General features: G+C 41.0%; 1 protein-coding gene across 1 annotated transcript; it reads right to left on the bottom strand.

Moving 5' to 3' along the window:
• Window positions 1-1,225: 1,225 nt before the first annotated feature.
• Window positions 1,226-2,439, bottom strand: LOC143613458 (F-box protein AUF2-like). Its single transcript, XM_077087154.1, has one exon. The coding sequence runs from the start codon at window positions 2,420-2,422 to the stop codon at window positions 1,436-1,438; it is 987 nt and encodes a 328-aa protein (XP_076943269.1). The 5' UTR covers window positions 2,423-2,439; the 3' UTR covers window positions 1,226-1,435.
• Window positions 2,440-15,974: the final 13,535 nt, after the last annotated feature.

The raw sequence follows: 15,974 nt of genomic DNA, 5'->3' as shown, positions 1-15,974 counted from the left end.
TTTCAATATCATCTAAAAAATCAAAAATTTCGTTTCCTTATCGGTTAATCACCTACTTTTAATAAAAACAAATCGAATATTATCTAAAATTGTATTCCATGAATTAAACAAAATAATTAATATGAACTCACCCTTGATCCATCGTTCATGATTATTTTTGTTGAACGGCCAACAAACAGAATTGCCTAGGTACTCCGTATGGGCATCCCCCAATGGCAAAAGGCCACCGCCAGCATGCCTAACCCAGCCGCACAGAGCCCTTCAACGCCTCCAAGTTATCTCCAGTTCCGGGAAAAACCCACCTACCCGAAGGCCCACTGGTGGTAAAATCTGGGCACCCTCAGGGTCGAAATGGACATCACACGGATCTCAATCTTCCGTCATTGAGCCACCCATGTTCCCACCAAAGTGTTGTTAACAGGGTTTGAACTTGGGTCTCCATTAAGAAACCAAAGTTGCTTACCCACTTATACACCAATCAGATATAAACAAGAAAAGCACGAAACACAAAAAGATTTCAAATCGGAACTCATTAACACAAGATAAATTAATAAGTTTCAGTATGTTCAGGGTCATAAACCTCCATTGCCTTATAAGTTTTTCTCATATAAATCTTTTAGTTTCTGCAGATGGCTTCTCATCCTCTCTGCAGTTACAAAATGATCCTTATTATACAAGAGAGTGCAATTACAAAATGATCCTTATTATACAAGAGAGTTGCTCGCAGCCTGCACGATCAAATTTGACATGCGTTCAAAAGTTCATAATTACAATATTTCCTGCTCTTCCATTCAATAATTGTGTTTCTCTAATCATGAAAACGAGAGTTATTCATGAGTACTCTTAGTTTTAAGATTTTTGATCGGTTCTCCGTTCCCCACTTCAAAGGTTTTCAGGATTACAATGACCGCCCTATCATTGTACCCAAGATCAATCCTCAAGGGTTCGGTCTATCGAGATAAACAAAAGCGACAGAGGTGCCGGAACAATAAGGCTTGTAACAATTAGCGATAGTAAGTAATTGTCTCGTTAGGCCTGGTAAAACGGCTGGGTTAGGTTTGCAGAGTAACATGTCAAAACGGGTCCCAGTTTATTTACTTAAAGCATGACGGCGTTGATGCAAGCAACTTCATCTTTGAGACTACATATCAAGATTGCACCTGCTAATGAGGGAGGAAGCATATGCAAGCAGATCAAGCCTATATTAAATAGATATTTATCTTATTTTTGTCTACTTTTTAACAAAATTTCAATCCAAATCTACCCAAATAGACCATTACAAGATATGGGTGACACTTGACACAAAGTCTTGCAAAGTTTGCTTTATAATGCATTCAAAGAGTACTAATCTTTAACAACCAATGCACATTACAGTTAAATAAAAAACATTCAATTGATAACTTACAATAAAACGATTACCAGTTTCATCATCACACTACAGCAGCCTCTTCATTTTATCCTTATGCTTCTCCAAAATCTCCATCACCGCTTCACTATACGCAGCCTCCACTTTATCATCAAACCCATCATCACCGTCCACGAAACAATCATCTCCATCCTGAACATCATTCATCCGCATCACAACAAAAGTCACCCCCTTCATAACACACCCCGAAACCGGCATTTCCAACACAGGGACATAACACTGGCTAACATTAACCGGCACCTCAATCCGATTCATCTCCGGCTTCACATCCTCAGGAGCCGAACGTACCCACCCCCGCACCTCATCAAGCCTCACCCCATTCAAACCAACCGTCCCTCTCTTCCCGGAGTCCATAATCAACACTTTTTCCAAATTCGGAAGCTCCTTGATGAAATACAACAGCATCCTATGCCTCACAATCACATCTTTTAAACACTGAAACGCGATGTGAACTTTCCGCTTAAACAAATCCGTAAAATCCAAGTCTTGTTCTTGATCAATATTTTCACAATTTGTATCGGAAACCGAATTGGGCGAAAGAAACACAAACGATTCGATTCGGGTGCCTAACGAAACCTTCCACTTAAACAAAGAGCTATTATTAACACCCTTGTGGGTAGAAGACGGAAGCTCAATAGACAACGATTTGACATTTCTAAACTTAGTTAAAAACGAAACAGCCGATCGAAACGAATGGCCGTAAAAGGAAGAGATTATGGGTGGAAGTGGTCTGGCAGAAGGAAGAACCATACGGCGGATGAGGTGAATGGGTTTAAAAACGACGCCGTTTATTAAAGACCAGAATCCGGTGTTGGTGTTTAAGAGAGGTGCGGTGAAGGAGATGGTGTGGAGTTGAAGGACGATGGAGGCGAATCGTTTGGAAACGAGGTGGCAGAAGCAGAGGGTTTTGAGGTCGGGTTGTTTGGTTAGGATTTGGAGGATGAGTTCGTCTGGTAAGCGGTTCAGTGAAGATGGGTCTTCTTCGGTGGTGTTCATTTTTGGGATCTGGAGATTACTTTCTCAAAATTCATAAATATTAATATATTATTTTACTATATCTATATCTATGTTACATATAAAACATATTAGAAGGACAAACTGTCATTTGGTCACCGGAAATAAACGCCGTTATAATTAACTTTAGGTTATCGTCTGCAACCTTTCAGTCCTCCTCAGGCATCGTTCATTCAATTTCCTACCTTTAATTGTAATGAGTATGACGTTCCCTTTAATCCTGTAGTTACACAACGTCCCTTCAATCCTTCGGTTACAGAATCCTACATGCCATCTCTTCGATTATACGGAACCGAATTAATTACTTGGTTATACAATTAGTGTCTTCAAAACCGATTTTCTCTCCCAACCGTATACAAATAGCGACAATTCGGTCTAATTTTTTCTCCCAAATGTTTCTTTTGTTCTATTACGCCCTGCTTACGGTGCGCGCATATAATGTATATATATGTGAACCCTCGGGTGGGCAAAAGTAAAATTGCACTAATTTTGAGGTTATTTTACTAATCTCGTGAAAATAACGTTAAAAGTGGCGGAAGGTTAATCAGGCATCATGTGGTGGCGTTGATAGCCGAAAGACAAGGGCACATGCACCAATCAGCCGGTGTCCCGATGATTGAGTGCTATGTGCCTTATGTCCAAGGCCTGATGCAAAACTACTATCGAGCCGGGGGTCTCACCGGAAGCAGCCTCTCTATCCCTATGGGATAGAGGTAAGGCTGTCTACATCTTACCCTCCTCAGACCCTACCATGGCATTGCTATTGGTGGGATATACTGAGTACGATGATGATTTCTTTTGTTCTATTGCCGGCAACCAAATTCCTTTCAATTTTCGTAGGTATGTATTTTATTCTAATTTTATTGAAACATGTTTCTCAATAAGTTGTTCTTTTGTTGATATCTAGCGTTCATTGTTGGGAGATTCAACTATTGTATTTAATCACATGGGTTTTGGTGGCAGCATGAATTGGTCTGATATATCTTGATATTGGTCATTGCAATTCAAGGTTGATATGGCACAAAATGATGAAGAGGTTTTTATGGAATTATGTTTTGGTTTTGGATTTTCTACAAAGATAGAATATAATTTATGTTAATTTATGAGATCTGCAATTTTATTTGAAATTAAACTACTACAAAGATAGCCGATGTAAAACGATTTTGTATTCTTTTAGATTGATCAAGTGTTCTGGTAATAATTTTGTCTTTGTTGTTTCTAATCGGGCCTACTATCCTTGTTCCTGTTTATTTTAATCAATCAAATATCAGGGTTCTATCATTTTACTGACTTTCTGTATATGGTTTTAGTTGTGTTTCTTGATTATCGGGGTATACACCATTCAAATTTGAAAGTGAGCCGAAGGGCAAGTTATCTTTTCATGAGGGTTGTGAAACTTCTAAAGTCAAAGCTTATGCCTTTCATTGAAAGAGTTTTGCAGGTATTGAAAACTCAATTTTTTTTATTTTAATATGAACTATATGATAGTTTCCTTTTTTGGTGCAACGTTTGTACGATACGATTGTAACATCTGGCAAAAATTTTCGATGTAATCATGTTTATCCATCCTAATATCGTTTTATTAATAAAATATCTCTTTATTAAGGTTCAATATCTTGCAAAGTCAACAAAAAGTCCAAATTTCGGCACAAAATGAGAAAAACGTGCAAAAACCTCGGGCAGCGAACCAGAAAGTAAATAAATCATTAGATGGATTAAATAATCCCAAAAATTCAAAATATATACAAAAACGTGTGACAATATGAAAACATAATTTAGGAAGGCTCGAATCGCGAAAACTGAAAAATAAGTAAGCACGAGCTAGTACAGGACCCGAAAAGGACCCCCCACAAACTGTTTCCAAGAAAATGGTTTTTATGGTCCATACTGTCAGGAATTTAATTTCATTCAAAGTCTGATAAAAATTATTAGAAACGGGATCCGTTTGGATATTTAAATCATGTAATACGTTAAACGATTAGCCGGGATTAACAAGATTATAACCAAACCCTTCACATACCCCCTTCTCTCCTAGCCGCTCCCCCCCCCCCCCCCCTCCACCTGACACCCTCACCTCTCAAGTTCTCCAATCCTATTCCTCCAACTAAACTCCCTAACCATTGTTCTTCTAGAAGGTTGATACAAGTTAACCCACCATTAATCCACCTTTCACTCTACAAGCCAACTCATAAGTCTACTCCACTCCTCCCTCTCCCTTCATATAGCTCGTCCGAACACCCCTCCCAACACACTCAAAATCAAATTCAAACATAAACACACACACACACTAATCAAAATCAAGAAACATGAAGGTTTAAATCAAGAAGTTAGAAGATTAAGCTATTAGAGAGATATTAGGAAGGAGGCACACCACTCTCACTTACTCTTAACATCAATATCTTCATCTTTCAAATCCCTAAAGAACAAGTAAGTTTTAAATTATGATTGATTACTAGATTTAGATGCATAAGAGTTGTTGTTCTTGAGATTGTTTGAAGCTTGAAAGTTTGAAAATAGGGATGAGTATGTATGTATGTGTAAGAGGGTGGATCAATCTCATTTACACATGCATACATTCATCCTAAAGATCCTACATTGGTTAAGTTTGATATTAGGTGATTGTTAGTATCTTGAATACTTGAGATGAACTTGAATAAACTTGATGTTAGGGTTTATTGTTAGGATGGGATGTGAATTATTGATCATTAACTTGTTAGTAAGGACATAAATTATTGAAGATTGTTGTTAGAGATGAACAAAACAGGAATATGTTCATAATTGAAAATTTGAGGATTTTTGGTTTTGGGATTAATTAAGGGGTTTTGGATGGATTGTTGAATCAAAAAGTGTAATGGAATAATCTAATTGAAAGTAAGATAGGATATATGCTAGAATCAATAGTTGAAACTTGAAGACTAACAAAGATTGTTAAAGTTGCTAAATAGGAAACTTTAATTTAAGAAAAGTTGAAATTTTGATTTTTATGTGAATACTTGAGATGAATGTAATCAATATGTGATTAATATCAACTTTAAACTAAATAGATTAGTTAACACATTAATTGAATTAGCAAACAACTTACTAGATATAGAAACTTTGTTGAATGATGAATTTTAAGAACAAAATTGAAATGGAACACTTAGGATGCATAAACCCTATCAAACTAATTGAATGAATTGAACTTAGAATTGTACTTAACCAAAGTTGAAAGATTGAATTGGTTAGGATTACCAAATATTAAAAGTTGCTATAATAGGAAACTTTGTTAAAACAACACTTAGAAAATTCATAAAAATCCATGAACTAGAGATTTGAGTGATTGATTAGAGATTTATAAAGATAGAAATGATGTAAAGTGACTAATTGTAAAGAATAGAATCACCCAAAAGTTCATACTTGACTTTGTTGAAAAAGGACAATACTTAGAATCATGAAATTAGATTCTTCTAAAATTGAATAAGAACCGTATATTGAAAAGTAAAATTTTAGCTTATTATGAACTTATAAATTTGGTTAAAGATCTGGACTCATAGGATATATAATAATATTTGCACATATAAAAATAACAAGCTTAATTATTAATGTTATTAATAAACCTAGAATATGAACTAGGAACTTAAAACTCGATTAAACGTGTCTTGTGAAATTATATGATCAAAACTGGAATTTATGGTTAATTATGTGTTATTATATGTGCGATTAATTCATAAGATGATTAGTGTAGGCTTGTTCAACTTATTTGACTCGTCGGTTTCGTTAACGGTCAAAAAATCGGCTTTTTAAACGGTACCGACACAACTCTTAGGGACTGTTTTAGAACAGCCCCTAAAGTTGCAAACATAAGTTAATATATGGGAAAAGGAAAATATGATAAAACTTAGTCCTAAACGGTTCGTGTCGCAAAAACCGACACGAAAATGTTAAAAAGTTGCTATTTTAAGAAAATATTAACGAAAATGAAAATAATATATTTTTACAAGGTAATTTATAAAACATGATTAATATATGTATAACAAGTATTTCTCATGACTTAAAAGTTACATTTTGTACGAAAAACCAAAACAAGTCGTTTTTAAACATAAAACCGACAAAACCGGCAAAACCGACAAGAGCTATGAGAAAAAAAATATTTATATTTTCTTAAAACTTTCTAGCAACTGAAACTTAAAATATATGATTACATTTATATATTTTAAGTGTTTATTAATTGACTTAGTTATTTAAATAATAGTTAACGGAAAACCGAACTATGTGTACTCGTTAACTAAATAGAAATTTATTTGCCTATGTGCTTGCGTGGACACTAGATTAGAATTAATAAACTAAAAATGATTTTATAAAAACTAAAACCAAGTTTTTATTAATAAAACATGTACTAATATAGGACGCGAGATTTTGGAACGAAAGGCTACAAACCGTGAGTTTCACTATCGAACCTCATCGTTTTTAACTGGAATTGTTTTTAAATGTTATTATAATTGTTTTTGGGGAAAAACATATTCTTTATTACATATCGATTTCATTGATATTTTAAAGGCATTTTATTTTACAAACTGTGTCAAACGCGGGATGAGTCTAGTTGGCTAGATAACGGTTAACCCTAGAAAGGGGCACAAAAATATGGGTAGACCTATCGGGGTGACGCCCCCCTACTTCCATCACGTTGGGTTAGAAGTAGGCGTATTTTGAGTCTGGTATGTATCAGGTTATCAACTATGATAGTCATATGTAATGTTGTATTCTTTGCTCGTCTACAACAACACAATTTGTTTAAGAAGTAAAAATGTGTACTATTTTTGTGATGTAATGACGGTAGATCATTACACACGGGTTTGTGTTATAATGGCGGAAGACCACTATGCGCGGGATATTTTAATATAATTCGTGGTGTAGTGACGATTACACACGAATTGATATTGGATATAATGACAAAAGATCATTATATGGATGTTGTTTTCGATTATATATATATATATATATATATATATATATAGAGAGAGAGAGAGAGAGAGAGAGAGAGAGACTATTTTTATTATAAAGGCAAACTCACCAACACATCGTGTTGACCGTTATTTTAATATGCTTTTCAGGTAAGTGAAGGTTTCGAGGAGGCATGGAAATAAGGGCGGGTCGTTTTTGAATAATGTTGAAATAAGACCGTGTGATGATACGTGTATAAAACTCTGATGTTGTAATATATATATATGGGAGGGATATTTTGAGAACCATGTTGAGTTTTAAGAACTTAAGAACTCAATTCTAGGCCACACATTTAATTAAATGGATTGGAATATGTGGTTGAGATTAAATCTGACAAAAAAGTCAAAGTATGAGAGAGAATAAATATATAAGTGGTTATACTAACTTTTACGTCCGTTACACATGTGTAAAAAGTCGACTCGGTGCGTAAAAAATTCTGTAGTTTTTTTACGTGTATGTAACTTATATATATTACGCATGTGTAAAAAAAATTCGAAAAAAAATCGTTACGCTGAGTTCTTTCGAGTTCTTAAAACTCAAAGTGGTTCTCAAAAGAAATCAATCATATATATATATATATATATATATTCTTCAGTAAAAGATAATCTTTTATTATTAATTATTCTATTGTTATTGGCTATCGGCATCTGTCATAACCCGAATGACATAAGTTAAGTCTTCCGTTGTTTTAAGTTAAAATTTGCGGGGTGTGACAACGGTTTCTCAATTCACAAACATGGGTTATGCTTCTAAAGGGCTTCTGGGATATGAAGACGGTAGTCGCATTTTTGAGGCTATCAGTTTGTTAAAGGGCATGGAAGATGTCCACTAGAAAAACAATCGGAGTACTTGTCAATTGTCATCCCTACTTACGCCTCTTTGTCAGCAGGTTTACTCTACGTTTATTTGTGACTCATAAAGCCCAACTTAATCATGCGATAAAATGTAGCAGTGGGTTAACTAATGCAAGCTATATGCATGTAGAATGACCACTTGCAACCTCGTTCATAACCTTAACTAAGTTTTTTATGTGCAATTTAAATATTTAGGGTGAAACTCATATCTTCTAATTATAGTCGATTTGTTTAAGTCCGGGTAATGTCCCAGACAAACTGAAATTAAAACCAGTTTAACTTCTTTATCACAGGTTAAAAGGTTTTGTAGTCAAACATTGACTATTTCTGGGGCTCAATATTTTGGACATATTCTATGCTAAAAGTTGAAATTGTAGTTAATAAAACTCAAAACTGAAGAGACGTGGATCGACTCACTAGTAGACGATCTACTTTCCTCGGGTGTGATTATGCTATTCCACCGATGGTTTTCTTGGATCTGGGTTCTTCCACCTGCAAAATGAACAGCACCGTCAACTTACCCCTCAGAAAGGGACAGAGGGGTCCTCTTTGGGGTAACCCTCCGGTGTGAGAATAAGTATTTGTAGGAGAAGATAATAATATGAGAGTAAGGAAATCTGGAGAGTATTGCTTAATGTAGCTGAATACTGTGTGATTGAGTGTGTTACTGGATAACTGAGTGTGTCTTCCTTGTGGAGTTGATGTGGTATTTATAGTGCTAGGGTTTCCACTGATTGGGCTCAGCCTTGTTGGCCTCCTCCAATTGATTTGCGCCACGTGTCCTTGGGGACACCTGGTGCTTTTTCATTGGTTATAATCACGTGGTAGCACATGGGTTTTGCTGAGTTGTCCACCTTTCATTGGCAGCTGTCAACATCAGCATATTCTTATTCCTTGAAAAGATACCTTCTGGAAGGTTGTCTGACGTGCACAATCAAGGTTGCCCTAATCCTGATTTGGATAAGGACGAGGTTGATTATGTGCATGTGTGATGCACGCCTATCCTGAGGACGCGCGAGGTCTTCTCTTTATTCTCACGCGCAGATGTGATATGCACAAGCATGTGATATGCGCCACGCGCGGATGCGCCACACGCTGTGTTATGCGTGAGCATATGCGATGCGTGAGCATATGTGATATGCGTGAGCATGTGTGATGCCTGAGCATGTGATATGCGTGAGCATATGTTATATGCGCCATGCGCATAGGTTTTGGCTTTGTGCCTTCATAATGTCTTAATTTCAAGACTCTTGTCTATATCTTGTGGGTTGACCCGCCTCGCTCGGTGTTGAGGCGGGTACATACCTCTTCAAGCCCCCCCAGTCTAATGTGTGTCTTGTCTCGCGCGAGCGAGGTAAGATAGATATTAGACTTAATAGTTTGCTCTTTTAATAGGGTTTTGTCTTTTTCTTCTTATTACTCATCATTGCGCGAAATTCTATCCTTTTGGTTGAAAACGAATCGTCTATGTACGTGATGGAGACGTGTCAGACCTTTCGTGTGCTCGAGGTGCTACAGTTGCCTTTCATGTCCCCTCACATAGTGTCAGGAACACGTGTCGCGCTCGCGTTGGTCCGTACCTGCGAGTGGTGGCGCGTGAACTCTGGTGACAGCTGTATCGTTTCTTTTCGTGTCCCCTCACACAGTGTCAGGGACACGTGTCGCGCTCGCGTTGGCTTACACCTGCGAGTGGTGGCGCGTGGAGTCCGATCAGTACCAAAATTTCTCTCTCCTGGGCCTATAAAAGCCAGCCCCTTAAGAGCTTTTATTCTTCATCTTCCTTATTTATTCAAAGCTTTCATGTCTTTCATTCTTTTCCGATTACCGTTTTCTGCTTCCAGATCTCTGTTCTTTTAGAGGCTTCCTCCGTTCGTTTTTACAGTTGTATGTCTGATAGTTCAGACAACACAATCTCCCCCAACAGTCGCCGTGTTAAATCGCTAGTAATGTCAACTTTGAAGAAGACCGGCAAGGGGAAGAAGGCTGCTGAGGCCTCATCGGAGGAGGTAGGGAGGACCAAGGCCGTGAAGAGGTGGGATGAGATCCCCTGCAAACTGAGGCAGGCTGATTTTGACAGCCTTATCGCCTCTCAGGGTTTTCTCCCTGAGTTTGGCTGCATGCTGCCGGCGGCCGGGCAGACGGCGGCGGACCCGCCCACCGGCTATATATCCCTTTATAGCCATTTTTTCACCCACTGCAACCTTCGTCTCCCGATGACAAGGTTTGTGGGTGCGCTGCTTAAATTTTATGGGATTCATATATCCCAAGTCCATCCGTTTGGACTCGTGCGCATGACTCACTTTGAGTTCATGTGCAAATCCCAGCGCGAGGAGCCCACCCTCGGCGCTTTCAGTTTTTTTACAAGCCCAAGATCCAAGATTCTTGGTTCTCATTTATTCCTCGCAGTCAGAAGGTCAAGTGCTGCACTGTTTCATTCAAGAGCCTTCATGACTGGTCTGAGAGATTTTTCTATATAAGGGCTGGTGTGATCCCCATCCGCATGACCATGCGCGCGATCTCTTCTACGCCTGCGGATGTGGGTGTCCTCAAGAACCCAACTGGCGCCTGGGTTAATAAGTTGACCGCTGAACCATCCCCCGCCAAGAACATTTGTGAGGAGGCGCTGGTGGGGGTTGGTATGAGCAGGAGGAGGGCGGACAGCGCAACTGAGCCCGTTATCCAAGTTGACGGCTTGTGTAAGTTAATCTCATTGCTTTACTTCTGCGCGAATATAATTCGTTTTGCTGATATCATTTGACTTGTTTTGTGCAGTCACCAAGGAGTATATCCACGCCGCCTATGATGAGCATATGGAGGGTGGCTCCGTCGCGCTCGGCGCTGGGGAGGTTGGTTTCCCCGATCGCTTTGATGACATGTTCATCCCTGTTGATCTGGGATTTCTTTTTGACAGCGATGCGCCTGGTAAGCCTTTGTACTTTTGTTTATGCCTTTATAATACCAAATTTGGCTAACATTTCCGTTGCACGTATTGTAGATGCGCTCGAAAACTACGAGCTGGAGCTCGCGGAAGAGGAGGAGGAGGAGGAAGCGCCCCAACTAAAGCGTAAAGCTAAGGGGAAAACTGGAGCAGGGGCCAGTAAGAAACAGAAGAAAGATGATGCCCCTGTTATTCAGGATCCTCCTACTCAGGCGAAGGGACCTGAGAAAACCGAGGTGTTTACCACCAAGTTTTCCCTGTCTTCCCTGCCTCAAAAAGTGGGCAGACCTCCTGTCCACTTGAGGTATGGTGCCACTACCTCCTCCCTTCGCGCGGCGGAAAAGGGAAGCGGTGTTGCGCCTTCGATAGGTATACTTTGCTTATCCTTTGGTTATCTTTTATGATTCTATGAGCGCCATTCTGATAGAATTACTAATGAATCTTTGCTCACTCAAATGTTTGTAGAGCCGGCGACCCTGGTGGACCAACCTCAGGCGCAACAAGGTGCCGAGCCTGCGCCGGAGGTCGCTTCGAAGTCCCCTATTTTACCCTCCAAAAAGGGGAGAATGGACTTCATGGCGATGTTTGCCTCGCGAACGGAGTTGCGCCAAGGTATGTACTGCCCTTTTATTTTCTGACTTTTTTCTTTTAGATCAAGTCATGAATCATTTCTTTTTGTTGATTTTTCATAGAGGTCATTGCCGGCGTACAAGCTGCTGGCGGCACTCCTGGCGCCGGTGCCAGTGCCGCTGGTTCTGCTCCTGCTCCTGCAAGTGCTGAATCTCCCCTCATCGGGATTACTAAGGAGCAGGAGGCCGTTTTACGCGCCGACCTGGCGGCGTCGAGACCTCCCTCACCTCCTCCTGCGCACAGCCCTCCTCGCGAGACTGATTTTGTTTCTAGGTCGCAGGAGAAAAGGCCTGTTTCATAGGAGGATGAGGAGTTTGAAGTTGAGGACTCCGACGGTGGCCGCGCCAGCCCTTCAGCGCCACGAGATTTTCCTGCGCAGCCTTCTCGTGGAGCTGGCGCTGACTTTTCTGCTTCATCCCCGCGGGTATAGGTTCTTTTTGCTCCGCTGTGCGGACTTCCATATTAATGTTTTGATGACTTAGATCATTACTTTGTGTTTGCAGGAAGCCGATCACATTTACCGCCCGAGATGGAATATTACTGAAGACAGCACATTTCAGTCCATGGGTGTGTGTGCGGAATTCTGGGCTCATTCTGTGCCTCCAGCTGAAAGGAGGTTTCAGGAGGGCCGCGCTCGCGATGACTTGCTCAACGATCATCTGTTTGCTGGGTCGGCCTTCTTTGCTGCCTCCCAAGAGCTTCGCTATGATTACGTCAAGGTACGTGATGCTCTTGCGGAAGCCAAGCAAGAGGCTAAAGTGTCTGCTTGGCATCTTTCTGATGCTCGAGAGAGAGCTGAGAAGCTCCAAGCAGAGCTCAGTGAGAACAGAGCAAGTGCTAACACCGCCTTCGTGAAGCGCGGTCATGAGCTACAGGCTGCGAGGGAGAAGCTACAGGCGGCCGAGGCGGACGCTGCCAAGTACGCGCGTAGAGTGCGCGACTTGGAGCTGGACGCGGAGGCGCGTGACCAAGCTCTTGTCCAGTCTATAACTGACAAATCATCACTGGAGAGTGAGGTTGCCCGCCTGAAGAAGGAGCTGGCGGCCGCGCAGGCCGAGAAAGATGTAGCCTTGGCGACGGCAGCGTCTAGCCAGGAAGCAGTCGAGCTTGCGCGAGCTGAAAAAGAAGAAGCCTTGGCGGCAGCAGCGTCCGACAAAGAGGAGCTAAAACAGACTAAGGAAACTGTTGGGTTATTAAACTCTCAGATTCCTGCTCTTGAGACGTCTGTTGCTTCCCTCGCGCAGGATCGCCATTGGCTAATCTCACAGGGTGTGACTCGTTGCGCTTTCGCGATGAAATACTCAGACGAGTTTCAGGCCCTTGTGATGGATTGCAACGCTGCCGCGCGCTTGGTTGGTCGAGCTGAAGGGTTTAAGGATGGCTATGAATATGGGATGCTAAAGAAGAACCCATCCGATTACCCTTATCAGAGCGACGTTGCCTGCGCGGACATGGCCGCGATGGGGGAGAAGTATTTGAATACTCCTATTCCCAACCTTGGGCAGGTATTTTACCCCTTAATGATATTACCCTGACTTATTTTCCAAGTCTTTTTTGTACTTATATTTTTCCATATGATTTGCAGATATCCGCGCTTGCTGACCAGCCCGACCTCGGCGCGCTAAAGAAATTACTTGACGAGTGCGAAGGGGCTGGTGGCGGCGATGATGGCGCGGGGAATGCTGCTCCTGCTAGCGGCTCTGGCGTGGCCAAATGATCCGCTCCTGACACTGTTGTGCTAGAAGACTCCATTCAGGATGAACAACTTGACTATGGTCAGTTTGGAGATGACGAGGAGCAGGCTGCGCCAGATGCTGAGGGCGGTGATGAGGATTATGAAGAGGCTGACGTCGACGTGGAGACTTGAGAAGCCCTTCATGTTTTTTATTTTTATTTGTAGTTTGTATCTCATCATCTTGTAAACTTGTAAATTTCAATGCTTTGGAATGAAATTTTGTTTTTCCCTTCTTTGCATCTTGCGCATTCCCTGTTCATCTTTTTATATCGCATGTTTGCTTGTTGAAAATAAGATATGCTTGCACGTTGAAATAAGAACAAGGTTATAAGGAAATTATTATACTTAATCCTTGTCATATTGTAAGTGATTTTGCCATATCTTGATTATGTTGACACGTGCCTTGGCGTTTTCATTATTCCTCTTTTGCGCGACGTTATCGCGCATTCATTATATGGAATTATGAGTTTTTTAGCCTTTACGTGTCAATGTGTTACTCAGATATCCACTACAATTTCATGCGCGACCCCAACCTGAGACCTTAACAACTATGTTTTGGCATTTGCTTTGCCTTAGTTGTGTTTAGGTATTTTATGGTCAGGCTGCACAGCATGTAAGATGGATGTTATGAGTGATTTGAGCTAAGGCTCACATTATTGGGCTAAGGCCCTGAGCTAAGGCTCATATTATTGGGCTAAGGCCCTGACGTTTTAGAGTTAAGACTCGTTAACGCGCTTTTGAGCTTGAAGCTCGCGCATGTATGTTTTACTTCGTTTTATTTTGTTTTGATGTCAATACAATGTTGTCATATTGCTCAAAATTAATAAAGGGAAGTGTGAAACATGTATGCAAAAGGTAATAGAATCCACATTAAGAGAAGATAGCGCGTATCATTATTCATAATGGCTTAAAAAGCCTTGATTACAAACTTGACAATTTTTACATGAAACATTTTCTCAGCTGTGCCGCGTTCCATGCGCGCGGGATCTTCTTTCCATTCAAATCTTTTAAAGCGTATGCGCCTTTTCCCAATTCTTCCGAGACTTGATAAGGTCCCTCCCAATTGGGGGACATTTTTCCCGGGGGTATCGCGCGGCTAGCTTCATTGTTTCGAAGGACAAAATCATTTTTCTTGAAGTGGCATTCTTTCACGCGCTGGTTGTAATATTTTTCCAGTTTTTTCTTGTATTTGGCTTCACTGATGATAGCCGCCTCTCTGCGCCCTTCAAGTAAGTTGAGATCCAACCTTCTTTCGCGCTCGTTATCAATCTTGTTCATCATGAGCACTCTATGGGATGGGCATCCAATTTCTGCTGGAATCATTGCCTCCGTACCATAGGTTAGGCTGAACGGGGATTCGCCATTGCTGGTTTTACTTAATGTCCTGTGTGCCCACAGGACATTGGGTAGCTCTTCGACCCAAGAATGGGATTCTCCCTCCAACCTTTTCTTCAGCCCATTTAACAAGCTTTGGTTCGCGCGTTCCACTTGTCCATTCCCCTGAGGGTGATAAACTGAAGTGAAAATTTGGTTGATGCGCAATTCCTTGAGCCAGCTGGATATCTTCTTGTCAGTGAATTGCTTGCCATTATCGCTCACAATTTCCATTGGCAAGCCAAAACGGCATATGATGTGGCTCCAAATAAACTGCTTCATCGCTTCGGCTGTGATTTTTGCTAGTGGCTTGGCTTCAACCCATTTTGTGAAATAGTCTACTGCCACTACCAAAACTTTTACTCGCCCTTGCGCTTGCGGAAGGGGACCCACAATGTCGATTGCCCATTTGTGGAAAGGCCATGCGGAGGTCACTGGAATCAAGTTGTTATTTGGCCGCATGGTGTTTGGCGCATAGCTCTGACATGCTTTGCATTTTTGGATCTCTTTTAGAGCGTCCAAGTACATGCCTGGCCAATAGTAACCTGCGTCATTGCCTTGGCAACCACCATGCGCGGGCCAGCATGTATTCCACAGATTCCTTCGTGTATCTCTCTGATCACATAGCTTGCTTCCTCAGCATCTAGGCATTTCATGAGCGGCCCAAGATAAGAGCGTCGATATAATGTGCCATCAAGCAGTTCATAGTTCTGCGATTTGTGCCTTATCTTCCTCGCTTGTGCGCAATTGTTCGGTACCTTTCCCTCCTTCAAGAATTCCATTATTGGAGTTATCCATGATGAAGGGGTTGTATGAGTTACAAGGACAGACTTCGCTACCACCGACGGTTTGCTCATTACTTCTACCCTGACATCTTTGCCAAAGTGGTCGAAGCTGGTTGATGCCATCTTGCTCAGCGCGTCAGCAGATTTGTTTTCACTACGCGGAATATGAATGATTCTGAAGCAGTCAAATTGCTCGATGAGCTTTTTCGCCTGCTCTAGATATAGAGGCATGGTGTTC

This window comes from Bidens hawaiensis, unplaced genomic scaffold (genome assembly GCF_021521415.1).
Source record: "Bidens hawaiensis isolate Kalapana, Puna unplaced genomic scaffold, B.hawaiensis_p1.1 tig00037537_1, whole genome shotgun sequence".
Taxonomy (NCBI): Eukaryota; Viridiplantae; Streptophyta; class Magnoliopsida; order Asterales; family Asteraceae; genus Bidens; species Bidens hawaiensis.
This window is presented reverse-complemented; position numbering and strand designations above follow the sequence as displayed.

Bases quoted from the DNA above. Each gene is read 5' to 3' on its own strand.
- LOC143613458 (XM_077087154.1), bottom strand. From the start codon at position 2,422: ATGAACACCACCGAAGAAGACCCATCTTCACTGAACCGCTTACCAGAC.